Source organism: Lutra lutra, chromosome 5 (genome assembly GCF_902655055.1).
Source record: "Lutra lutra chromosome 5, mLutLut1.2, whole genome shotgun sequence".
In the NCBI taxonomy this organism is placed as follows: Eukaryota; Metazoa; Chordata; class Mammalia; order Carnivora; family Mustelidae; genus Lutra; species Lutra lutra.
The window spans coordinates 74,184,856-74,211,826 of NC_062282.1; the positions used below are offsets into that span (position 1 = coordinate 74,184,856).

General features: G+C 44.8%; 1 protein-coding gene across 8 annotated transcripts in view; it reads left to right on the plus strand.

Moving 5' to 3' along the window:
- The first annotated feature begins 411 nt into the window (after nt 1-411).
- Nucleotides 412-26,971, plus strand: part of PCBD2 (pterin-4 alpha-carbinolamine dehydratase 2) — a 76,102-nt gene continuing 49,542 nt past the window's right edge. For 3 of the 8 annotated variants that reach the window (XR_007127338.1, XR_007127337.1, XR_007127339.1), the window contains exons 1-2: nt 453-1,114; nt 4,410-4,541. Coding sequence is in view for 4 of the 8 variants with exons in the window: in XM_047729113.1 (XP_047585069.1) it covers nt 458-1,114; nt 4,410-4,541; nt 5,420-5,560 (930 nt within the window). In the remaining 4 variants the exon portion in view is untranslated. Of the gene's footprint in view, nt 1,115-4,408; nt 4,542-5,419; nt 5,904-6,157; nt 6,364-23,157; nt 23,217-26,971 lie in introns of those variants that run through there. The other 5 variants (XM_047729113.1, XM_047729114.1, XM_047729112.1 and 2 more) reach the window with 5 other exon arrangements.

Here is a 26,971-nt window from a genome sequence, read left to right on the forward strand (position 1 = left end):
TAAGAATGCATATTGAGCCATGTCTGAATTTTAGGATATTTTGAGGCAAGAAAGCTTTTTCCCCCTCAACTCCATATGGAATATAAAATTAACTGCTAGCAACTGCTAAGTTGAACTTATATTGACTCTGATATTAAAAAAAAAATTGAGTATATGGCTAAATCCTAAGCAAACTTGGTTATATTATTAATTTGCTTAAGCTAGTAAAAAAAGGCGCAAGTAAATATACTAAAAGCCAATAAATTGTTATGTGACATGTAAAAAAAAAAAGCCAAGAAAAAAAAAAAAGAGTAAGAATAAAATACTAGTAAATACATACATAAAAGAATCCACCTCTTTGGGGGCGGGGGGGAATCCTGTGACTGTCTACGTTCATCACTGGAGCGCGCAGCGTGCGCTGCTCTTTAGCGAGCATGCAGAGCCGAGTTTCCAGACTGTCCTATCTGGGCTAGCACCGATGAAGCAGCGTGCCCAAGCCCTCAGCGGCCTGGCAGGCCCAGCAGCACCCACGGCTCCCTGCCTTACATGCCCAGACCCGAACTACTGTGGTTCTCTGCCCTCCGCGAGCGGGGAAGGGACTGGTTCCCACCCACCCACCAGAGCCCATCTCCCCCCGTGCCCGCCCGCAAAGTGCCGCCACCAACTCGGACTCTTGGCCCCACCGCCCAACAGGGAGCCCAGCACCGACTGTCCTCCAGAGTGCGGCGAGCCGGAGCCCGGACACCGAAGAGCCCACCAGGGGTTAAACCTGAGCACGCGGGCGGGAGAGCGGCCGCGAGGCGGGCACTACGCGGCCGGCGCGGAGCGGGACCTGAGAGCGCGGGGGCCTGCGGCGCCCGCCCGCCTGCTGCCAGCACGGTCTGAGGCCCTGAAGCTCCCGGGACCTTCCGAGGCGGGCCGCGCGGGCGCCTGTAGGACCAATTGGCCCGCGGCTTGGGGCCACCCGCACCGCTCCCGGCTCCCGGCCCGCCGGGTGGACGCCTGCGGGCTGCGGGCAGGCAGCGCGCCGGGCAGCCCTGGGCCAGCGGCCATGGCGGCGGCCCTAGGGGCGCGGGGGCTGTCGCGGCTCCTGCTGGCGACGCTGCGGGGCCGGGGCCGGAGCTTCTCGGCCACGGTGAGTGCCGGGGCCCGCGGTGCGGGAGGAGGGCGAGGCCCCGCGGCGCCGTCTGGTGGCCGTGGGGGAAGGACCCGGGCCAATCTCGCAGTGGGCCCGGCTTTCGGTGTCGGACCTCGGGGAGCAGCGTTCGGGCGCCGGGCACCTGCCAGACGCCTGGCCGGAGACAGGGGCTCCGCAGCATCATCGTTTGTCGTTGTCTGCGAAGCTGCCTGCGGGAAGAAAACCAAGGACGAGTTTTGTGTAAAGAAAGTACAAGTAGCTGCAAAGCTGTCTGACGCTGAGGGTCACTTGAAGTGACTAAAGGCGCGGCGCGCTCGCCGAAAAGCCGCTGGCTCAGCGCGGAGTTAGCTCACTTGTTTTGCTGTGATGTTTGGGAGGAGTTCGTAACATATTATCGTATTTGGGGGAGGCAAATCTATACTTCTTTCCTCTTCCGCGGGGAGTTTCGTCATTTTTCTGGCATCAGAAATTAATATATTGGGATACATTAACTGAGGGGAAGCTTTAACACGCAGCACCACCTAGTGGGGAAATGTTGTATCAAATTTCGTGTTTCATCCTAAGAGGCTGGCTGGAGCCCCTTGGCCCTTTGAAAGTCTTTAATAGGACACATTGAAGACAGCTCGATGGTGGAGGAAGGTGAACACTGTTTCGTGGCCACTAAGGTGAGAGCACGAGTTCAGTGCTTACTGTCACCTAAGCGTGTCCCAGGGTGTACCTGTACCCAAGGTGCTGATGATTAAGTAAAAATATGGGGTTCAGAGGAATGAACAAACAGGATTTGAGAGGCTGCCACGTGCCAGGGTCTAATGCTGGGTGCCTTCACATTCAAGATCTCTTTAAATTTAACTCTCTCAAAAAAATCTCGGGGCGCCTGGGTGGCTCAGTCGGTTAAGTGTTTGCCTTTGGCTCAGGTGATAATCCCAGGGTTTTTGGATTGAGTTCCACATTGGGCTCCCTGCTCAGCAGGGAGTCTGGTTCTCTTATCCCTCTGCCACTTCCCCTGCTTGTGGTCTCTCTCTTTCTCAAATAAATAAATAAAATCTTTTTTTAAAAAATCATTTTATTTATTTATTTGACAGAGAGATCACAAGTAGGCAGAGGCAGGCAGAGAGAGAGGAGCCGAAGGCAGAGAGAGAGGAGCCGAAGGCAGAGGCTTTAACCCACTGAGCCACCCAGGTGCCCCTAAATAAATAAAATCTTAAAAAAGTGTCGACAGGTAGAGGTTGTGATGCCCCCACCATAGACATGAGATACTGGTATTGAGAGAAGCTAAGTGATTTGTTCAGCATCCCCATGGCTGAAAGTAACCAAGTGAGGCCTTGGATGAAGTTTGTTCTCTCCAAATCCTCTACTTTTGCCTATCCCCATCCCCATCTCCCACAGGAAAAAAAAAAAAAAATTAAGCCCATCATAAAGGGTTCTGCAGAAGGTGCGTCAAGGGGACCATTTGTGTTTCGTAGATGAAGTTGCTCCATTTCACAGCCCTGGACACGGTCCCTGTTCTTGGGCAGACACCAGCGGTAAGCACAGAGTGCATACCATTGCCCTCTTTGGGGATGTACATGGCGGAGAATGTGGAGGAAAACAGCGCAGGGGGCATGTTTCACTCCAGGTGACTGCTGCACTGCCCACAGCATGGTTAAGAGTTTTCCTGGCAGCTACTCAGAGTGGACACATAATTTAATTTCTTTTCCATACTTTTCTGAGTTGACTTAACATATTTAAGTGACTAATAAAATTTTAGATTATTTCCTATAACAGGTCATGGTAAGAGTAATGAAGAGATGTTTTGGATCTTAGTAGTTTAAGTGCTTTTGATAACAGGTCTTCAAATGTTTTTATTTAATTAAGAGGATTTTTTTTCCCTCTTTTTTTTTTTCTTATGTTAGTTATGGAGAAGGGTGGCTGACCTAGCAAGGAAGAGAGACAAGAAAATTGGTTCATTAGCAACCTTTTTTCCAATTCTTAGAATAAGTTGTCCTTTTTTTTTTTTTTAAGATATTAGTTATTTATTAGCAAATGTGCACCAGTGGGAGAAGGGGGAGAGGCAGAGGGAGAGGGAGAATCAGGCTCCCCACTGAGCAGGGAGACTGGTGTGGGGCTTGATCCTAGGACCCTGAGATCGTGACCCGAGCTGAATGCAGATGCTTAACGGACTGAGCCAGACAGGTGTCCCAGAATAAATTATCTTACAGTAGTTTTACTTACTCTGCCCTTTTACTTACTTTAATGTCAGTGATGAACAGTTTCAGGGTTTCTGAAGTGGGAATGAGTTGTAATTTCACGGTAGGGGATACAGCTAAGCCCCTAGTTGCTGTTTGATGAGGAGCCCTTTATAATATGTTTTGTCTTTCTGGGTGACAATCCCTCTCTTACCTGAGCCTTCAGTAGCCCTGCAAATAGGTATGGTCGGAGATACTGGTTGGCATTTATGCTGGAGCGAGAGCTAAGCTCTTCTGACTTCTGCTAGAATGTCCTCTCCTTTCTCTGGCCATGATGTATAGAGTTCTTTCAATTAAAAAACAAATTGCATGGGAAGTGGGGGCATGTTAGCCAACAGGACTCTGGGTTTGTGAGTTTCGTCACCAGGGTGAGTGTGGCAACAAGGTGGACAGTGCTCTGGCCAGACTGGGGGGATCTGTCTTACTGGTATTCTGGAAAAACTCACTGTACTAAGGCAAGGGCTTTTTGCCTGTAGTGTAGAGGATCTGTGGACCCCCAGAAGTTATTATCCCAAATCCTGTGTTAAGTGTGTGATTGTGTTTTTCCCCCTGGAAGTTAGTTTTCATCAGAAAGGGGAGAGTGCACCCAGAGAGTTAAGAGCCATGTGCGTAGGCAGTGAAGAACACCACGGTATGTGGGACTGTCCAAAGAGCAATGGATCAGGAGTATAGAGCCCTGAGTTCTAATTTGGGCCCTGACAGCGGACTTGCAGGGTCTCCTTGCATGGGTATGCTTACCGAATTTCCCACATCTGGGCATGGTGGCCATTAGTAATACGGTCGTGGTAAGATGACCAATGGTAATGGTTGATGGTTGTATCTGTGATAAACCAGAGACACAGAATTGTGAAGTGTGAGGCAACAGTAAGTGTGAGACACCTTAGCATGGAGGCAGCTTATTTTGTATGGAGCTAGCCTCGTCTATTTTTTGAGAATGGAGGAATCCAAAATGGTCACTGATTGTTGCCCTTAAGGTGTTTTTCTGCATCTCTCCATAAGGGAAAGGGCTATGCAATAGAGTTTGACTGAACCTCTACATTTCAGGTATTACGTGTGTTCTTTTATAGGCAGCAGATGCTCGCCATTTGACAGCAGAGGAGAGGAACCAAGTTATCCTTGACCTGAAAGCAGCAGGATGGTCAGAATTACATGAGAGAGATGCCATCTACAAGGAATTTTCCTTCAAAAATTTTAATCAGGTGAATATGACATATCCTTGCTAGTACCCTGGTCTGTCTGTGTCCTCTCAGGCTGCGGATCTTTAATATTACTGGTGGTCTGGTCCCGTGTGGATCCTTAAGATGTCAGTGACAGCTGCACTGCCCTTGTGGACAGGTGCTGCCATCCAGCTGGGTGAGTCCCAGCTCTAGGGGAAGGGAGTGGTTTTTGTCATCTGGAAAATCAGATTCTGAACCCTCTGGTTTGGTGTGGGTTAGGACATTTAGTTTCCTTTCAAAGTTTAAATAACATTAAAAGGATGTGTGAGTTTCTTGTGTGTATCAGAAGAGGGCTTGAGGAACAGCAGTAGAGAAACATACACCTGCTCGACTGATTCCCCCTACTTTTCTTGGATGCTTGTCAAGTTTTCTTTCTCTGTGTACACATATTTCATTCTCTCGTTCAAGCCCCAAGCTTCACGCATTTCTCTGATTGGCTCGTTTTACCCCAGCCCTTGCAGCTTTTCTTAAAAGCTGACCTTCCCCCTTGGAGACTCGGCCTTGACAAGATGACTGTTCCATTAGAGCCCCGCCCTGTTTAGAGAGTCATCTCCCATGACTTACCCTGCAGCTCTTACCCCACAGCATTTGTACAAGGTCGGTGCTTTTGACTATTTCATGTTTGTTCAGCGAGTTTGGTAATCCTCTGGACAGATTTACTGTTTTTATTTATATTAGGTGTCAGCATCTAGAAGGCAGAGACCATGTTTGCTTCAATAACTCTCTATTGTAGCTAACACAGTTCTGGATACAAACAGGCATTTGATAAATGCAGACATTGATTACAGTGTTTGCTAGTTTCTGGAAGGGTGTGTAAGGACCAGGTTTCCACCAAACAAACCTTTGACGTGTTTTCCTAGGAAATGCTGTTGGCTCCACTGAGCTGCGTGCCCTCTTCTGCTCTCCATCCATCTGGCTGCCAGCCTTCTGCTTTCAGTCTCCAGCTCCTGAGGAGACCTAGACCAAGCCGACTCCCTGTCCCTGCTGCCCCATGTGCTTGACAGCTCTTGTCAGGGGCTTAGCACTCTGTGGCTGGTGGCAGCGAATCCCATTGGTACAGTAAGCTCGTGCATAAGCTCTAGGTAGCATTTTCCGGGCTTATTAAAATTCTTACATGTGTACAGCCTGACTTCTTTAAGCCTGGGCTAATTTATTGGGCTTGAACATGTGGCTTAAAGTATTTGAGTAGCGTTGCCTCGGGCTCTGCCCAAGAGTCAGTCATCCAGCCCCCGCTAACCCTGTGCTTGGGGCGACTTTCAGAAATGGGAGGAAAGAGAAGCTGTGCAGGGCATCCTTGATTAATTGTAATACTGTTCATTGGGACATTTTATTACTTTGACTTTATTTATTTATTTATTATTATTTTTTAAAGATTTTATTTATTTATTTGACAGAGAGAGATCACAAGTAGATGGAGAGGCAGGCAGAGAGAGAGAGGGAAGCAGGATCTCTGCCGAGCAGAGAACCCGATGCGGGACTCGATCCCAGGACCCTGAGATCATGACCTGAGCCGAAGGCAGCGGCTTAACCCACTGAGCCACCCAGGCGCCCTATTACTTTGACTTAAAAAAATTTTTTTGTTTATTTTCTTCCCTCAGCTTTTAGGAAAAAGAGGCAGATGACAAGAAAATCAGGGAGTGTATTCAGAGAACCAGCCCTGAGATCATCTCCTGGGGTCAGTTTTCCAGCTGGGTCTCTTAGGGCTTCTGCATGCCCAGTGGCCGGTAATTGCAGCTGATGTCGTGACACCTGTCATTGCCCACCCGCCCGAGATCACTAGGACCACCGCCGCTTCCTGGAGCAGGTGGGGCTGAATTGCTTTGTTGCGGCAAGAGGCAGACTGCGCGTGTTAGGGAACTGATGGTGTCGGGAGGATAGTTTGGTCTGGCTTGGACGCTGTCAGAAAATGGGCAGCTCTGTGCTTCAGTATTTTAATCCATCTTACCCGTAGGGAGGGTAGACTAAAGTGGGGCCAAAGCTGAAGTAGGCAGAGAAGCAACACTCACTCATTAGCTGGGAGAGGGGGGACGTTTGGTGCTTTGTGGTGTGCACAGTGTTCATGTTTTGTCTACGTTCACTTAACCTTGCACTTGGTCTTGTTTTTGTTTGAATCCATCCTGCTCGCGGAGTGGCCTTGTCTGCTGTTCGTGTGTAACCCCAGGGCCTTGGTGCGCCTGCCAGGCCAGCTCCAGCTCTCAGAGTTACCTTTCTCTCTCTCTCTTTTTTTTTTTGAAGATTTTATTTATTTATTTGACAGACAGAGATCACAAGCAGGCAGAGAGGCAGGCAGAGAGAGAGGAGGAAGCAGGCTCCCTGCTGAGCAGAGAGCCCGATATGGGTCTCGATCCCAGGACCCTGAGATCATGACCTGAGCCGAAGGCAGTGGCTTAACCCACTGAGCCACCCAGGTGCCCCACCTTTCTCTTTTTCACAGCCGATGCTTACAGTCGTGACCCTCTCTTCCTCATAGATGCTCACTAACCTTTTATTTAGGACAGAAAAGATCCTCATTTTTATTATAAAACAATAATAGGAAATGCTAAAATAGGACGTTGTACATTAAGAAAAAGTCCCACTGCAACTTCTTCCATCTAGTGTTTATTTTCTAGTCTTTTTCCTCTGATAGAGTTTATCCACAACATAGTACTTTTCATGCGGTGATGGTTTTAAAAACCAGCTTGACTTTTACTGTAAAAATGGTATTTATTCACTCACCAAATATGTATGAAGCATCTTCACTGTGCCAGGCACAAGTCTAAGCTCAGATAGTTCTGTTCTAGTGCAGAAGGTAGACAAGAAGCAAATGAGTAAATGGCAGTGAAGAGAAATGTAGGATTCCTCGTGTATTTTGAAGAGAGAACAAACAAGACTTGCTGTTAGATTGGATATGGTGCGGGGGGAGGGAGAGTCAAGGATGATCCCAAGGTTTTGAGTCCAGTGGAGGAACTGAGGGGCAAGGGAAGTAATGCGTAAGTAAAGGCAGGAATTAAAACATTGGCATTTGGAATCTAGCTGGTAAGGAGGGAGGTGGGGCTGTGATGTGGGAGACGGTGAGGCAAGAGGTGGGGCTGTCCATTGGTATAACCTTCTTAGAGGGCAGTTGGGGAGTGTGTATCTGCTTTTATTTTTATTTTATTTTTTATTTTTTTTAAGATTTTTATTTATTTATTTGACAGAGAGAGAAAGAGAGAGAGAGATCACAAGTAGGCAGAGAGGCAGGCAGAGAGAGGAGGAAGCAGGCTCACCGCCAAGCAGAGAGCCCGATGCAGGGCTCGATCCCAGGACCCTGAGATCATGACCTGAGCTGAAGGCAGAGGCCCAACCCACTGAGCCACCCAGGCGCCCCTATTTTATTTTTTTTTAAAAAGATTTTATTTATTTATTTGACAGAGAGAGATCACAAGTAGGCAGAGAGGAAGGCAGAGAGAGAGGAGGAAGCAGGTTCCCTGCTGAGCAGAGAGCCTGAAGAGGGGCTAGATCCCAGGACCCTGGGATCATGACCTGAGCCGAAGGCAGAGGCTTTAACCCACTGAGCCACCCAGGCGCCCCCTGCCCTGTGTATCCGCTTTTAAAATGCACATACCCATTGTCCGAATCTAGAAATTTATCTTCTAGATATTATCCTGTGTGTGTGCAAAATGGATAGTGAGAATGTTAGCCTAGAATTTTCCGTTGTGAGGAGGCACTTCCATGTGCCTAGGCACAGTTCCATGAGGCCAGGTCTCCTTTGGTGTGGCCCTGCCCTTAGCAAGAGTTGGGGAGGGCCCCGTGCCCCATGTGTTCCTGGCAGTGGCCGGACCTCTCCTGGCCTCAGCTCTGGAAACTGGAGGGAGCTGCTGTCCGAACTGGTCCCCTCTTTCCCTTAGCGGAGTTCAGCCCACACTGGATGTCAGTATATATTTTTAAAAGTCAGCTGAACATACAGCTAAAAATTCTGTTCTTTTTTATCTTAATAGGTTATGGACATTTTTCAGTTCTCTACATCATCTTTTTACTTACAATAATTCTTCAGGAGGAAGGTTATACTTGCTGGGTGTTACCGTTTTTAAAGGGCTTGCTAATGTAGAATGTGTGATGAAATGGTGTCACATATTTGCATTAGAATTCATTTCTCTTATTACTATAGGTAACGAACCATACCTTTTAGAAACATTTTTCATGGGTGCTTGGGTGGCTCCGTGGGATTAAGTGCCTGCCTTCCTCTCAGGTCATGATTCCAGGGTCCTAGGATCGAGCCCCAAGGTGGGCTCCCTGCTCCGTGGAGAGGCTGCTTCTCCCTCCCCCTCCTCCTGCTCATGCTCTCTCTCTCTCTTTTTTTTTTTTCTCTCTACCTCTCAAGTAAAATTTTAAGAAAGGAAGGGAGGGAGGAAGGAAGGAAGGGAGGGAGAAAAATTAGTGACCCTGGGTGAGAGACCTAATTCTCAAAGCTTTGGGTTATTCTAGGTTTCACTATAACAATAAGTAGACAGCAAAATACATCGGAACTTTCTTTCTCTTTGTGGTTTTATTCTAGGATATGGTTAGTTCCAAATGGTTCGCATTCATTTGATAGCTCAGATGGGTGCAAATATTTACAGACTGTAAGAGCAGAATTCCCAAGGGGTTGTAACAGTGTTGGTGGCCGCCGGGGCAGAGGTTGTGTGGCCAGGAGCCGCTGAGTCTCCCCGGGGGAGGTGTGGAGGGTCGAGGGGCAGCATGATGGGCATGGCGAGCCTCCTTGAGCCGTCAGAGCATAGCGCTGCCTGGACTTGGAGCCACAGGTGTCTGTACTTGGAGCGCTTGGGCTCACACAGGGTGGGCTTGGCATTTGTGAGGACGTTTATGAGCACTAGATGCTTTTCTTCTGTTCTTGTAGACTTAAGGAGGGAGAGGTCTCTCAGAGACAAACTGATTCTTAGGTGTTTGGCAACTGCAGGGTGCCTGCATGGAAAGAACAAGAAGTCTTGTTAGAAACGCGGGATACATGTCTTATAAAGGTATATTTTATTAGGTGTTATGAGTCGGGTCAAGTGAGAAGCTTCCAGAATCAGGTGCGGTTTGAAGTTTTGGAGGTAGGTGCAGAAGGTGAGGCTCTGGAACCCAGGAAACAGCTATCCCAGATGCCAGCAGGTGGAGCCCTCCTGGGCCGGAGCTCCGAGTGGCTGTGCAGCAGCTCAAGCCCCAGGGGAAGGCTCCCCTTCTCTCCCTTAGGGATGCTGAGCCTCCCTTGTTCAGGGTGGAGAGGAGCGAGTATCGGGAATAGGCCAGCAGCCGCCATGGGACACCGCACCTGGTTTGGTATCTCTTGGGTGAATGAAGAATTCCAGGAGGAGGCTACGAGGAGATTCCAGTTGGTAATGGAGAACACTTTTGACTCAGGAGAAGGGGACGCAGCCTTTCGACAAGGACCTGGGATTCCCTGCATTCCCAGAGGAGCTCCTGTGCCCGCCAGGGCTGCCTCCAATGGACTGGCCCTTGAGGCATTCGATTTTCTTAGAGTGACTCATAGAACCTGGCTTACCCTCAGCCCATTTTGACCTACAAAAATGGCCCTTTTCGACTGCATAGCGGGTCTCGGGTACAGCTTACAGGCAAGGTCCGAGCTTCGTTTGTTTGGCCTCTTGTTCTTCACGTTGCGGTTGCTGTAACTGCTGCTGCTGAGAGGGTGGGGCGCGGCGATGGGCCCCCTGAGTGGCGGGGCCGTGAGGGTGGGTTGCCAAGGAACACCATTTCGTGCATCTAGCAGCAGTAGCACCATATGTGAGTTTGGGGTTGGTAAAATCTTTCCCTTCTTGTGCCCTGGAGCTCCTGCTGTAGAGCTGTTGAAAGTTACTGTTGCTCATTTACTTTATAAAAATGTTTTATTGAGGAATTTGATAATAGGCTTATGGTTAACATTTTGAAACACTTAGTGAAGTCAAAAGCTCAATACCAGAAGAAAGACAACTGTTAATGAAAATCTTAACAGTCCTCAGTGGGACACAGCTCTCAACAGTTCTCGTTGTGGAAGAATTAATTCAGGTTTCATTGTTCATTGTTGTAAGCCAAAACTCGGTGCAGAGTTCTGAGTCAGTAATGCAATAATAGGAATGTCACATCTGAGCTCTCTTGAAAGTGGAAACGTACCCTGCTTGTTGAAGGTAGGGGAACACTCCCAGGAGGGAAGTGTTCCCAAGGCTGATTCATCATGTAGCTTAGAGAGTGTCCTTTGCTGTTACCATAGAGGCTCCTGTCTGTGTGTCTGGGAACCAGGTCAGGTGAAAACCGGTATGCTTATTGCACACGGTGGCCTTGGTGTCACTCTTGCCCACTGATGGGCTCTGTGGCTGCTGTTGACTCGAAACCTCAGAAAGCATCCTTCGTTGTCACTGGAATGGAGAGCAACACATCTGAGCAAACTTTACCTAACATTGGAGGAGCTAATTAAAATACCTACGTGGTGGGGCGCCTGGGAGGCTCAGTCAGTTAAGCGTCTGCCTTCGGCTCAGGTCATGATCCCAGGGTCCTGGGAACGAGCCCCGCTTCGTCGGGCTCCCTGCTCCCCGGGGCGCCTGCCTCTCTCCGTGGTGCTCTCCCTCCTTGTGCTTTCTAGCTCTTCTTTCTCCCTCTCAGGTAAATAATAAAATCTTTTAAAAAAAATTTCTGTGAGGGCGCCTGGGTGGCTCAGTGGGTTAAGCCGCTGCCTTCGGCTCAGGTCATGATCTCAGGGTCCTGGGATCGAGTCCCGCATCGGGTTCTCTGCTCGGCAGAGATCCTGCTTCCCTCTCTCTCTCTCTGCCTGCCTCCATCTACTTGTGATCTCTCTCTGTCAAATAAACAAATAAAAATCTTTAAAAAAAAAAAAATTTCTGTGTGGTGTATTCATGCTGGGCTCCCGGGAGTTGTGGGCAGATGATGCTCGTGGTGTTGGGCAGTGGCTGGGACAGCAGTATTGGTGTCCTTCAGAGGAGTGAAACTAGAGACTAAAAAGGTATCATTGGGCATCTTGCCTCTGCTGTTTATCTCATAAAATGGGTTTAGGCCCTATGTGTATTTGCGAAAACGCATGTCATGGACAGACAAGGGGAAATGTAAAACAGGTGTCCAACATGCAAATATGGCGCCACGGTGCGGCGTGAAAACACTGGGGCTGCTACCCCGGCCTTTCATAAAAGTGGACTTTCAACTGCTTCACGTTTTCTTAGTCGTATAGTAAATCTTCTGTTTACAGAACGTAGCCAAAGTATTCTGTGAAAGTCAAACAGCCAAGAAATAGAATTTCCTCAGCAGTCTTAGTCTTGCCCTTTTACAGATGGCATAAAATCAGGTGTGTAAAAAATAAAAAGCAGTTTGAGCTGACGTGAAAGGTATTTCAGATTTATGCTTTGCAGATGATATTGGTATGATTAATGCATTCATTGCTTTTTTTTATTGCTTTTCACAGATAATGTACATGATGCATGGAAAATGTTGTGGGTTTAAATCTTTGCCAGCTTTAGACTGTGAATATCAACAGATGTTATCATATAAGTACTATAGTTATTATAAAATAAAAAATTTTTCATGAAATGCATTGACATAAATTTCATTTATGTAAATTGCTTTCATTAGTACAAAACCTGAGCATAGCCGTTAGGGTTTGTGAAGCACTTTAAATGAGATTAACTTGGTATAATGTGGTCAGAAATGGGTTGCTTTAAATTTAACTGACAAGAAAATAACACTCAAAAGTTAGGAAATTACCGAGGCATTTGTTTTCCGCCTGCATTGCTGGGACTGCTTAAATAGGTTGAATATGAATTAATAACAATGGACGGCTGGCTCAGTAATTACAGAAAATAATTTAAAGGAGACCTCAAATAATAACTTCAATGTATTTTGGTCTTGCTCATACCAGCCTTTTGCTTCAGTACAGCCATTGAAAACAATGTCCACGTTTGCAAAGGAAGAGTTTTGTCTGTAGAGTTTTGGCGCATTAGGTCTGTGATGTAGAAACTTATATTCAACTCTTTCAAAGTACGGATCTTGGGTACGTGAAGGAGCAGCCTCCGCAGCTGGTCATCTCTACCTAGCAGCAAGTAGAATGATGCAGAACGGTTTCTGTGGCCAGGGGGTGACCAGGTACCCTCTGCTCCCAGGAGGGAGTCAGCCCCCAACTGTGGACAGGTGGGAGAGGAGCTTCTTCCATGGCTTGGAGGTCTTTGTGTTCTGCTCTTTGCCCTACATCACTGTAAACAGAACAGTACGTCGTCTTCCCCATTTTGCAGATAATTTACTGTTTGTATTGCCCTTCCGATCCAGGCTGGAATGGGCCATTTTAACTAGTTCACTGAATTTTCCAGAAGGACCCTGAACCAGACCGAGACCGTGAGATTGCTTGTGGTCACTCTGGGTCATGTCACAGTGGGTGTCACACTCACATCTCTGATTCCTACAGCAACATGTTTTGATACCACAGTGACACAGAAAGTTGTTTTGTTTTTACATTTATTTATTTTTTTCTAGGAGATACCTTTTTTCCAAGGACTACCTGTTGGATTACTTTCTACCTTAAAAGGGTTTGACAACACTTCCCTGAGAAAGGCACTATTCACCAACTAAAACAAACAAAGCTGTACTTGTTCAAGAGTAACCCAGGTATCACTGTTGAGCAATCAGGTCGTTGAATTGTATTGTTAAAATCAATCCTATCAAAACAGCCATCACTGCTAATGAATCTGTTTGCTCCTATGCCCTCAGCCAGCAAGGCAGGATTGTGGCCTTCTACCGTATCATTCATCAAACTGATTTCCAGTGCCCTGTCCTCACCATTGCAGCCCTGGCTGTGGATGCATGCCAGGCACCTGGAGAAGATCCAGTTTGGGCTGGGCAGGGATCTATGTGGTCTTCCCACTGAGAGCCACAGAGCCTACCTCTGGTGGGATCAGGGAACGTAGCGTGGTCTTTGAGCTGGTCACCCCTGAGGGACTAGCTCTACTCTGAGTGTGGAAGGAGGACAATGTAAGTAAAGTACATGATTCCATTTCTGCACAGAAGACCTTCTAGGTTTTTGTGGTTTTTTTTTTTTTTTTTGAAATTTTATTTTATCTTTGAAAGATTTACTTATTTATTTTAGAGAGAGAGCACAGAGGGGAGGGGCAGAGGGAAAGGGAGGGTCTTAAGCAGACTCTGCACTCAGCGCAGACCCTGATGTGGGGCTCAATCTCATGACACTGAGATCACAACCTGAACAGAAGCCAAGAGTCAGACAGGCTCAGCTGACTGAGCCACCCAGGCTCCCAGATTTTATTTTAAAGTAATCTCTACACTCAGTATGGGAATCGAATTCACAACCTCGAGATCAAGAGTCACATGCTCTACTGACTGAGCCAGCCAGGTGCCCCAGGACCTTCCAGTTTTATTGGGGAGGTAGCACATCTGAATTATACAAGATAGTTGATTTTTTTAATTTTCATATTGATGAGGCACTAAAATGTGAAGTACTAATAAACAGAAGTTGTACTCTGGCATGGCTGCCTAGAGAAGGGGAGTTTTGAGTTGGTCCTTAAAGGTCTGACAGGTTGGTATTGCCAGATTAGAAAACATAATGGAGGATCCTCAAAAAATTAAAACTACCATATGTTTCAATAACCTGTATATTGTGGGACTGTATCCAAAGGAAATGATCCAAAAGTAACTCAAAGAGGTATAGGCACTCCTATGTTCAAGCACCATAATTTACAACAACTAAGACAAGGAAGCAACCTAAGTGTCCATTGACAAGTGAATGGGTACAGAAGTTGTGGTCTATATTATATATGGGAAACCCTGAAGATTCCACCAAAAAACTACTAGAACTGATAAATGAATTCAGTAAGGTTGCAGGATACAAAATCAGTGTACATACAGAAATCTGTTGTATTTCTGTACACTATAATGAAGCAACAGAAAGATTAAGAAAGCAATCCCATGTGCATTTATACCCAAAATAATAAAATATCTAGGAATAAACTTAGCCAAGGAGGTGAAAGACCTGTAGTCTATAGACTATAAAACACTGATGAAAGAAGCCGAATATGACACCAACATATGGAACGATATTCCATGCTCATAGGTTGAGAGAACAAGTATTATTAAAATGTCCATACTATCCAAAGCAGTCTGTAGATTTAATTCAATCCCTATCAAAAGACCAACAGCATTAGGGGCACCTGGCTGGCTCAGTTGATAGAGCATGTGACTCTTGATGTCAGGGTTATAAGTTTAAGCCCCACATTGCTTGTAGAGCTTACTTCAAAAACAAGAACAATGGCAGCATTTTTCAAAGAACTAGAACAAATAATCCTCAACTCTGTATGGAACCACAGAAGACCCTAAATAGTCAAAATAGTCTGGAAAAAGAAAAGCCTGGAGGTATCACAAGTCCAGATTTCAAGTTATACTACCAAGCTGTAGTAATCAAAATATTAGGGCACTGGCACAAAAATAGAAGTGGAATAGGAGAGAAAGTCCAGAAATGAACCTGTGATTATATGGTCAATTAATCTTTTTTTTTTTAAGATTTTATTTATTTATTTGACAGAGATCACAAGTAGGCAGAGAGGCAGGCAGGGGGGGTGGGAAGCAGACTCCCCGCTGAGCAGAGAGCCCGATGCGGAGCTCGATCCCAGGACCCTAGGATCATGACCTGAGCTGAAGGCAGAGGCTTTAACCCACTGAGCCACCCAGGCACCCCTGGTCAATTAATCTTTGGCAGAAGAGGCAAGAATATGCAATGGGAGAAAGACTCGTCAACAAATGGTGTTGGGAAAACCTGACAGCTACATTCGAAAGAATGAAACTGGACCACTTCCTTCACTGTATACAAAAATTAACTCAAAATGGATTAAAGACTTAAATGTGAGACCCAAAACAGTTAAAATCCTAGAAGAGCACAGGCAGTAATTTCTCTGACATCAGCCAAAGCAACACTTTTCTTGATGTGTCTCCTGAGGGAAGGCATATAAAAGCAAAAATAAACTATTGGAACTACATGAAAATAAAAAGCTTCTGCACAGTGGAGGAAACTGTTAACAAAACTGAAAGCCTACTGAATGGGAGAAGATACTTGCAAATGACATACCCTACAAAGGATTAGTATCCAAAATACATAAAGATCTTATAAAATTCAACATCCAAAACCAAATAATCCAATTAAAAAATGGGCAGAAGACATGAACATACATTTCTTCAAAGAAAACATCCAGATGGCCAACAGACACATGAAAAGATGCTCGGGATCACTCATGGTTAGGGAAATACGAATCAAAACTACAATGAGATCTCACCTCCCACCTGTCAGAATGGCTAAAATCAACAACACAAGAAACAACAGGTATTGGTGAGGATGTGGAGAAACTTGCACTGTTAGTGGGAATGCAGAGTGGTGCCGCCACTCTGGAAACAATATGGAGTTTCCTCAAAAAATTAAAAATAGAACTACCCTACGATCAAGTAATTGCATTACTGGGTATTTACCCAAAGAATAAAAACACTAATTTGAAAGGATATCTGCATCCTTATGTTTATTGCAGTATTATTTAAAATAGCAAAGTTATGAAAGCAGCCTAAGTTCCACTGATAGATGAACAGATAAAGAAGATGTAGTACATACCTATATTATAAATTGTTTGTTTATAAATGTATATTTATGTCTCTATATACACACAATGAAATCTTATTCAGCCATAATCTTGCCATTTGGAACAACATGGATGGCATTAGGGAATATAACACCCAGTGAAATAAGTCGGTCAGAGAAAGACAAATACCATATGATTTCACTTACATATGGAATTTACAAAACAAAACAAATGAACAAAGGAAAAAAAGAAAGACAAACCAAAAAACAGACTCTTAACTTGAGAGAAAAAACAGATGGTTACCAGAGGGAAGGCAAGTGGGGGAGTGAGGGGAATAGGTGAAGGGAATAAGAGTACACTTACTGTGATGAGCACTGATACATAGAATTTTAAAAAACTGTCTTGTTTATTTATTTATTTGGGGGGGTAGAGAGTGGGCACTGGAGCAGGGGGAGGGGCAAAGGTAGAGGGAGAGACCCTTGAGCAGACTCCCTGCCCAGTGTGGAGCCCATCGCAGGGCTCTATCTCTGAAACCAAGAGTAGGTCACTTAACCCACTGAGCCACCCAGGCACCCGTACCCTATAGTTATTGAATCACTGTATTGTAAATCTGAAACCAATATAGCACTATATGTTAACTATATTGAAATTAAAATAAAAAACATTAAAAAAAAGATGTGGTATGTATTACAATGGAATATTATTCAGTCGTTAAAAAAATGAGGAAACCCTACCACTTGAGGACGTCACGCTAAGTGAAATAAGTCAGAGAAAGATAGATACTGTATGATCTCACTTGAATGTGGAATCTGAAAACAAAAGGACTTACATAAAAAGTGATCAGACTTGTGGTTACCAGAGATGGAGGGTGGGGAAAGAGGGAATTGGAGAAAGGTGGTCAATAGGTACGGAAAAAAAAAAAAGTCTGATAGGTTTTTTTGAGTGAAGGGGCTAAGGAAGTATGTAGGTCAAGGACAGGGGCAGGGCACCTCTTATTTATTTGTAACCTGTTGGGGAAATGAGAGCCCTAAGTGTGGTTCAATGAGATGGACTGAAGATTGGAAAGGTGGGTTCTTGTGGTGCTGTCTCTCCTCAGTTTAGTGTTTCAGGTTTAGAGTATCTGAAAACAAACTTACCTTTCTTTCCTCCAACTTGCTTGTTGCTCTCAGCAGTGCCACCATTTTCTTGAGCACCTTAACCGAAAACTGAAGAACTATCCTGGTTATCAGTTACTGAGAACTCAGTGTCTTTCCCCAAGATTGTGCTCTAGTCTGGGTTCACCTTGTCTCCCCCTTGAGTTCCCGTGTAAGCTTTCTTACAGCCTTTTATCTCCCTTTGTGTGTTGGTCTCCATGCTGCTTTGTTGTGACGAAGTTGGTCTCTACTCAGAAAGTCCCATTTCCTTCCTATTTTATCTTACAAGACATCATCATCATCTTTTTTTTTTTTTAAGATTTTATTTATTTACTTGACAGAGACACAGTGAGAGAGGGAATATAAGCAGGGGGAGTGGGAGAGGGAGAAGCAGGCCCCCCCTGCAGAGCAGGGATCCTAATGTGGGGCTTGATCCCAGGACTCTGGGATCATGACCTGAGCTGAAGGCAGCCTCTTAACGACTGAGCCACCCAGGGGCCCCAAAACATCATCTTCTCAGAGGTTTTCTTTTCTTTTTTTTAAGATTTATTTATTTGAGAGAGAGACAGAGCATGTGAGGGTGTGCATGGGGCAGGGATGGCTATGGGCAGAGGGAGAGAATCCCAAACAGACTTTATGCTGAGCGCAGAGTCCAACTCAGGGCTTGATCTCAGAACCCTGAGATCATGACCTGAGCTGAAGCCAAGAGTCAGATGCTTAACTGACTGTGCCACCCAGGCTCCCCTGTTCAGAGGTTTTCAGAGCTGCCCATAGGCTGGCCCTTAACCCTACCTCTCATAATTCCTCTGCCAGAGGCCTCTTTAGTCTATTAGAGATTAGAACTAAGAGGTCACTTAGTCATCCTCCTCACTGAAGAAGTGGGGAGACAGGTTGAGATAGAGGGAGCAGGAAACAGTGGCAATGCTGGAGCTGGAGCCAAGACCTCGAGCATCTTGGTTCATTTCTTTCCTACCTTTATTTAAGCTGTTCTTCACCTTCTTTATTCCATCCCACCTATCTTTTGTTCATATGTCTGCATCTCACCCACTTCCAGAAAGTTTTTCCTGTCATACACCCAGCACTAATAAGCTATTACATAGTCTAGGCACTGTGCTAGACCCTGGGGGTGCAGTGATGAGCAAAGCAGATATTGCTCCATTTTCATGGAGCTCACTAGATATGGGAGTGGAGGGAGAACATAAATAAAGCAATGACTATATAATTGCAAGTTATGATAAGTGCCATGAAGGAAAATCCTAGTAGCTAATGTTTAATGAACACTTAAACCTTGGGCCAGGCACTATTTTGTAAGGATGTTATATGTGTTTATTCACTTAATCTTCACAAAACCCTGTGAACTAGAGACTGTTTTCCTCATTTTACAGATTGGAAACCGAGGTTTAGATTAAGTGACTTGCCCAAAGCCCCACAGTTAGTCCAGTGGACTTGGAACTTGACCTCAGGCAGTTTCCAATCACTTGCCAACCATTTGCCAGAATGGATGCTGCGCCTCCAATAGAAAAGAGTGTTATGAGAAAGAATAATGGTTAAGACCTAATTCACGGAAGTTCTCCCTAAGGAACTGAGAAGCTGATGCCTTTTCTCCCCCCTACTGCTTGGTCCCTTGAGGCATTTTATGTGCACAGATGTATTACATTCCTGGGAAAAGAATCCTCGGATTTTCCCTCCTATGTTTACTTCTTGATTCTCAGTGGTCCATGATGCCAGCTGAGGTTGTCAGTACAATGAAATCAAAAGGATGAAGGCAGGTTATTTAGCCTTTTTTTCTTCTTTCCTCTCTTCCTTTTTTTGTAGGCTCCACAGCCAGCATGGATCCCAGCACTGGGCTTGAACTCAGGACCCTGAGAACCAGACCTGAGCTGAGATCAAGAGTTAGAGGCTTATTGACTGAGCCCCTCAGGAACCCCTATTTAGCCATTTTTCTAGATCTTTGAGTTGCACATCAGATCTAGGGCTGATCACTCCTCACCGATTTGACCTGCCCCTGAGGTTGACAATTTCCTGATTGACGTGGTTATCTGTGACCTCTAATTCACCAGCATAACTATGCTTCATCTTCACAGTCTGAAACCTGACAATGACTTTGGAGCACAGTCTAAGAAGAAAGTGGTGTTTGCCTCTCCTTTTGGCATTGTTGACATACTGGAAAGCATCTGTGAGGACATCCACAGGCACCATGACAGTGGCAAGCAAAGATGGTGGGAAGACGACTAGGGGGTCAAGTGCGAGGTATTATGGGAAGCAGAAAGGTTGTCGTGAGACTCTCAGAGGGGTGGAAAGGGAAGGATGATATCCTGAAAGTAGGTGGGGGAGGGTGAAGGACTGATGCCGTTTCTTAGAGGATGGAGTAGAAGGGGGAGGGGGCAAAGGTCATATAGGGAGAATAGTAAGGAGCTTGTGCAGTCATCCAGGTGAGACCTGTCATTAGGGTGGACCCAGCAGGGGGCTGTGGACTGTGATAGTGACAGAGGACAAGCAGAGAGCTAGAGGGGTTGAAGCTGTATTTTGGAACTCACATGAGCAGGGACCAGTGGTGCCACACGTAACTTTTATAAAGGGAGCACCTGAGATTCTCTGACTAGGAAGGAGTGGTGATGGGTGAGGTGGAAGAAGTGAAGGGAGTGTTAAAAATGACTTCTAGAGGATCCGGGTGGTCAGAAGTGGCATTCATTAAGCTGGGGAAGTATGGGAGGGGAACATGGTAGGGGTGCTGTGATGAAGTCTTCTGGTTGGAACATTGTTAAGTGTGAGTTGCTGGGACTTCAACTTAAAGAAGGTAGTTTTATGTCTGAGTTAGGGATTTAGAATGGAGGTCTGGGTTGTGGGTAGCTGGGAAGTCTCAGGTATGTGTGTAAAAAAGCCAAGGTAATGGAAGAGACCACTCAGAAAGTGTAATGTGAGGAGAGAAGAGGGCTCATGATGCCGTCTATTTAGGTGTTGGAAGGAAGAGCAGGAGCTGGCAGAAGACTGAAGAAGACTTACTAGTGAAATAGGAAGACAGTCAGGCCCCTACTCTATCACAGAATCCTAACGATGGTGTTTTAAAAGGGAGGAGGAAAATAAACAAATAAAAAAAAAATTAAAAGGGAGGAGGAATCAGTTGTGTTGAGAGTCCAAGTAGTACCAAAGGATGACCACTGTATTAAGTGGCATGGATGTCATCAATGACATCTGTGGTGAGGGTGGCTGGAAGATATGGCAGTATAGGCGAGCCCGGGCAGGACGCGTTGCTCAGGTGCCTTATACAGACCTTCGTATCCATAGACATTAGTCTTGTTGGTTCTTCCATTCTGGGTTATGTTGTTTGTGATATTCTTTCAGCCTTGTTTTGATGTTGAATCGATGAACATTAGAGCTAAAAGGGTTGAGGCAACCAAGGCTTAGGGGTGAAGTAGTTTGCCCACATTAACAATGAACTGGTGGGAGAATTAGAATGTGACTAAGTTCCGATTAGATTGTGCAGCTGGGAGATGTAGCTACTCACCTTTGTCTCTCCCCACCTAAGAATCAAGCACCTTGAGGGCAGAGACTCGGGTTGTGCTGGTGTACATTTCTCACAGTACCCAGCCCAGTGTTATGTACGTGTTTTGCTTGTTTGCTTTGATTTAGATAGACCTACATAAATCTTGAATACATGAGGTCCCTTGATTGGGTTCACCATAGGTGATCCTAGCCAGTGCCCTTGGCCCCAGAGAGTTGTGTTTTTCATCTCTTTGTCTCCTACAGATTATTTATATACCTAAAATCCTTTCTCACCAGGGACTTGTCCCCTCCCTCTTTTCCTTACTCTTGGACACAGATGGTTCCTAATGGTGACTGGTGGTGTTGGCGGTAAGTAGTTGAGTATGATGGGATCATCTGTAATGGCCTGCTGGCGCTTCCCAGAACAGCATTGAATGTGTCTTTGTGCAGCTTGCGGTTTGGAAGTATCAGAGAAGGAAGTGAGGCCCTTATAGATGGGCATGCCCGCAGATGGGCATCTGTAGTAAATTTCCTCCCATAATGAGAGATGGAGGTTAGCGCTTGGAATTTGGGCTCCACAGCTTCAGCCACCCACAACTTTTGTCTTTTGTGAATTTCGGTGTCCTGAGAGCTCATGGCAGATTCTTCCAAGCTTCCACAAAGTGTCTTGCTGAGAGACTGCCCTAGGCCTGTTTACTAATATTGATTAGGCATTCATTTTTGTTTCAAGACCATTCTTTTAATCCTAGATCCTTTTTTTTTTAATTTTTCTGTGTTCATTAGTCTACTACTGTTGGTTGACTTTTTATTTTTATTTTTTTAAGATTTTATTTATTTGACAGAGATCACAAGTAGGCAGAGAGGCAGGCAGAGAGAGGGGGAAGCAGGCTCCCCGGTGAGCAGAGATCCTGATGTGGGGCTTGATCCCAGGACCCTGAGACCATGACCCGAGCTGAAGGCAGAGGCTTTAACCCACTGAGCCACCCAGGCGCCCCTGTTAGTTGACTTTTTAAAAAAATAGTAACTTCCTGGTGTTTTAGGTAGAAAAGTTTATAAATTCATTGGGTACATTTTTCAGGAATTACTTTTAGAAATTTTGATTAAATGAAAAATGTTGCTTTAGGGTCGTTCTATATACAGATAACTTTAAAAAAAAGATTTTATTTACTTGAGAGAGAGAGAGGGAGTGAGAGAGCACATGCAGGGAGAGGGGCAGAGGAAGAGAAAGAAGCAGACTCCCCACTGAGCAGGGAGCCTGGGACTCAGGGTTCATGATTCGGGGCTCAATTCGAGAACCCTGAGATCATGACCTGAGCGGAAGTCAGACGCTTAACTGACAGAGCCACCCAGGTGCCAGTGTATATAGGTAACACTCAATGTTGTGTTATTTACCTGAAATGCAGTCAAAGCAGTTGTCTCTGTGAGTTTGGAGAGTCACAGAAATGTTTATGAACTAAGGAGTGTTTGAGCATCTAGTAGGTGATAGTGGGTCTCTGTTAGGGACCTGGAAGATAATGTAGCTCGCTTGCTTCCTTCCTCTTCTTCCTTTTTTCCTTCCTTCCTTTCTTTCTTTTTCTCTTTCTTTCTTCCTTCCTTCTTTTCTTCTTTCTTTCTTTCTATTTCATTGAAGCTTCCCAGCATTCTTACAGGGTTAGGTGTTGTAACCCAGTTTGGTCATGGTGGAAAGAGGGAAGTTAAGGACCCTGCTCAGACTTAACAGAGGAAGGAGGCAGTGGGTTTCCCTCCCAGGCCAGGCTTCCTGCCCTAAGGCCAAAGCTCTTGTCTAACACAGATCTGGATTTTGAAGGTTTGTGGAATAAATCAGAATGTGGATTGCCTTTTTGTTTCCGAACGTCTTAGACCTCTGAATGAACAACTCTGCTATTGAGTTCAAAATTGAATCTGTTTCTTTGTTTAGGATAAAACATCTATTTTGGAGGGCCTAAAGGAGGCTATATTTTGAAGAAAAGAGAAGCCAGGTACTGTTTGACTTTTGACCTGTAAATTGCTATATGGCTCCCCATGCCTTGCCCTGATAGCATTCATTTATAATACTTGATCATTCAGTTATTGGCCCTAAGTTGACTCCAGATGAAAGTCAGCTTGTACCTGCAGAGGGAAGTCACTTCCAGATAGAAGATCTGCAGAGAGCAGCTAATTAGCAAATTTTACTTGGCAAATTAGAACTCTGTGTCGAGAGGGTAAGCTTGTCCTGCACTGAGAGACATCAGCTTTCTGAGCCCCTGACCATATAGCTGTGGATCAGATGTGTAGAAGAGAGGGCCGTTGTACTTCTCAGTGTCTTAAAGTGAGATTCTGCTATGTTAGCTTGAGGACAAGTTTCTTCCATCTTGCTGTTTACTTAAAACTGCAAGGTTTCACTTGAAGGGTTTAACATGTATGCATGGCTTGCGTACCCCACAGACATCAGCCAGGCCCCTCTTGCTCTTCTGGGAACGATGGCTCCCAGTTACACTCGTGTGGTATGTTTAGCTTGTTAATAAAATACAACTTTTTTTTTTTCCTGGTGGCATACTGTGTTTTATAATTTGGAAAGCAAAAAAAGTACAAAGGAGCAAGATGTACTTGTAATCCTTCTGCCTGCTTAAAAAACAGTATACGTGAATCTGTATTTTATGACTATGTACATAGGTATGTATGCATATATATTTGGGGTCATGTCGTAGTGTAGTTTGCTCACTTGCTTTTTTCCCTTCGTGTATAGGGAACATTTTTCTCTGTCAGTAAAATATTTTACTTCATGACTTTTAACGGTGGGATATTTATATAGTATTCCATTGCACAGAAAGGCCATATTTAGTTCAACCAGTCCCGTTCTGCAGTGACTAACCATCTCACAGATGAGGCTTTGTGAGCCTACCTTTTCTAAATGATCCATATTCTTGCTTCCAGCCGGTCACAAAAGCATCAGGGAGTCATACTGGGTTCTTCTTGTTAAAGATACTCAGGGTCTTGATGCCCTCAAGATCAGGTTTGGATCCAGTTACTTGTTTTTAAAAAAAAAAAAAAAGAAAAGAAAAATCATCACCTAGATTGAACTGATCTCCTGAAGCTAAGAAATCAAGCCCTTTCAAGTTACTTGAGAAGGTCAGAAGGAAAATGTTATGTTATAGGGCTTTGTAGCTACCATTCTCACAGCTTAGTGCAATGATGTAGGGAATATTTTCAAAGAAATGTTTCTCTTTTAGAGAATTTTTTTTCCAGATAAAGAAGGCTTGTTTAATTCAGGAAGAGTTATTTCATAGGAAATTAAATCTTTGTAAATCCTCTATCACATTTCCACACTTGCCAGTTCTCTGGCAAATGGTGGCTTTCAAATGGTTCAGGAAGGGTTTCTGAAAAGGAAACAATCCCGTGTTTTCTACATACTCGTCCTTTAACTTTTGAATTGGAGAGGTAAGAGAAACTTGTGTTCTCTGCCTGTATTTGTCTGTGGGTGATATTGGTGGGTTTTAAACTCAGAATGGTAATTACTTGAAGTGATTTTTCAAAAACTTCACCTGATGAGAATGTTTTCTTGGGCATGATGAATGACTCCAAAGAAGTTTAAGAACACAGCCAGTGATGTTGCCCAGGCACTGGAGAGCTGCTGCTGCGTGGAGATCAGTAATTGTCACATCTTGGTTTGGTAGGCTTGGTGGTGTCTAATCACGTCACATTCTTGGGAACCATGAAAGAATTTTCTTTTCAAGTCTTCTTGCATCATTTTTCTGACATTGATCAAAGGTTGGAAAACCAGCATTCTGTGTGTAGCCAGGGCATTCATAACTGTCTTACATTCTTATTTTTTTGGCTATTTGGCTGAAATATATCTACGCCTCTTAGATATTGAAAGCATAATATCCTTTAACCTATAACTGCAGAGTTAAAATGAATTTTATGTGAAATATTTAGTTGTGGACCACATCTTCAGCTTTTTATATGCCACAGTGGTCTTGTTTTTTCCCCTTCCATTGTCTGATAGTGAGGTCATTTTCAGTCCTCTGAGAAATTCTATTCCCAGCCAGATGCGGCTCATATATTAAAAGTAGCACCTGTGGCTAATATCACAGCAGCTTACCATAAATTTACATGGTAACTAGGATTATATCTGTCAAGACTGTTAAAAAACATCTAGATTTAATTTGATTTCCAGTATTGTAGAAGCTATCCAACATTTTGCTTCATAACTATATTTTAAAAGTTAAAAATCACTCCATTGTTAAGTTTTATAGCACTCCTAGTGCCCATTAAGTTGATTTGTTCAATGGAGGTCAGAGTAAAGCAACTTGGCTACATTAAGATCGGAAACCAACCCATTTGTGACAAATTTAGTCCTTTCGTGTGAATCTTCTCAAAGTCTCCACATTGATTGGATTCAGGTGGAGCTTATGTCAGTAGCATTTAACCTCAAAAGAATGAGCGATGTGATTGGGTTGTTGTAAATTACGGAGCATTTTGCCTTTGCTTGTTTGAACGTGGCTGTTGACTCTGTGGCCCATGCCTGCCTGCCCCACTGCATCTGCCTATAAATGAGTAGTGTGGTTTTACAGACATCTTAGAAAATTGGGGTTTGTGCCCTCGCCCCTTTCCCTCCTCCATGTGACCCTTCCTAAACTGTTTTATTCCCCATTATCCTTTGAGTCATCTCCCACATGTTATGATTTGTGCACCTGCAGTTCTAAAATTGTTTTGGGGTGTCATTATATCATGTTGTTCACCAACTTTCCAGCATTTATGGATATAATAATGATTCACTGTAAATCACAATAATTTACAAGTTACAGAGAATCTGCTTCTACAAATAAGAATTGAATGATAAATTTCTTCAGTGTCCTCCCATTTGAATGTGGGTCCTTAAAAAGAAGCCGGTAACATATTTCTTTGTATTTGTGAAAACTAACTCACAGTCCAGAACTGAATAATAATAATAATAATAATCATTATTATTATTATTTTAAATGGTTTTGGTAAAGATTTTATTTATTTGAGAGAGAGAGAATTGGGGTGGGGAGTTAGAGGGAGAAGTAGACTCCTCTCTGAGCAGGGAGCCTGACGTGGGACTCAATCCTGGGACTCCAGGATCATGACCTGAGCCAAAGGCAGTTGCTTAACCAACTGAGCCACTTAGGTGCCCCCCTTTTTTTCAGGTTTTATTTATTCGTCAAAGAGAGAGAGCACAAGCAGGGGGAGCAGCCGGCAGAGGGAGAAGCGGGCTCCCCACTGAGCAGGGAGCCCCATGTGGGACTTGATCTCAGGACCCTGGGATCATGACCTGAGCCAAAGGCAGATGCTTAATGACTGAGCCATACAGCTGTCTGTCCAGAACTGAATTAAAGTATAAATTCAGCTTTCTGGACATTCAGTATTTTAATGTGTAAACGAATATAAGCCATTAAGAAATAAGCACTGTTTCTGAGCAGTCCTCTTGCTCCAGGGAGAGAGGGAGCGTCCTAAGTGTTGATCCTGTGGGTTGGGTGGCATGCAGCACTGCAGCATGGGGTTCCCAACCCTGAGTGGGTGTACTCACGTTAGTTTGGAACTCAGTGTGGAGGCATTTCTGCTTTGTTGCTCATCTTTCTGGAGGGACCTTTGTAAGCTTCTTTGAGCTTGAGCCTCACTGATGAAGAAGAAGGGTAGCCAAGAATAATTGGGCTGAAAATGTTATGGTGAGTGGAAGAAATGATTCTGAGTGAGGGCAAAATTATATATTGAGTGTGTTACTTGGTGTAATTAGTTACTTAACAGTATGAAAAAATACCGTAATGACCAGTTTGGAGCCTTGTAAAATATTTTTTTTGGTGAATCATGACGTCTCCTTCCTGTGTGTGTACCTATGATACACTCAGCTCCTAGGGTAACTGGCAGGGCAGTATCTACTCAGATGTCTGTGGAAAAGAGGGGTGAAGAGGGAAGACGGGTGCGCCCAGCACCAGTCTCTCACAGCCTTTCTTGGCTCTGTAGTCTTCTACCTCCTTTCCATACTAGGTCTTCATGGTTGGCCTTTCTGTCTTCTCCACCACACTGTAGGCTCCTGGCAGGGGCCAGGGACAGTGTCGCAGGCCTAGGGGCCAGGGGATTGCTGGGGACAGAGCAGCAGACTAGTATATTTGAATACCCAGTACTTTGAGGGGCAGACTGTTGAGGAGATCCCAAATCTTCCCGATATGTTAAAGGTTTCAGATTGTGTATGGAAAGTGGAAACATGAGGAATTATGCTGGCCACTAGTTTTTCTCC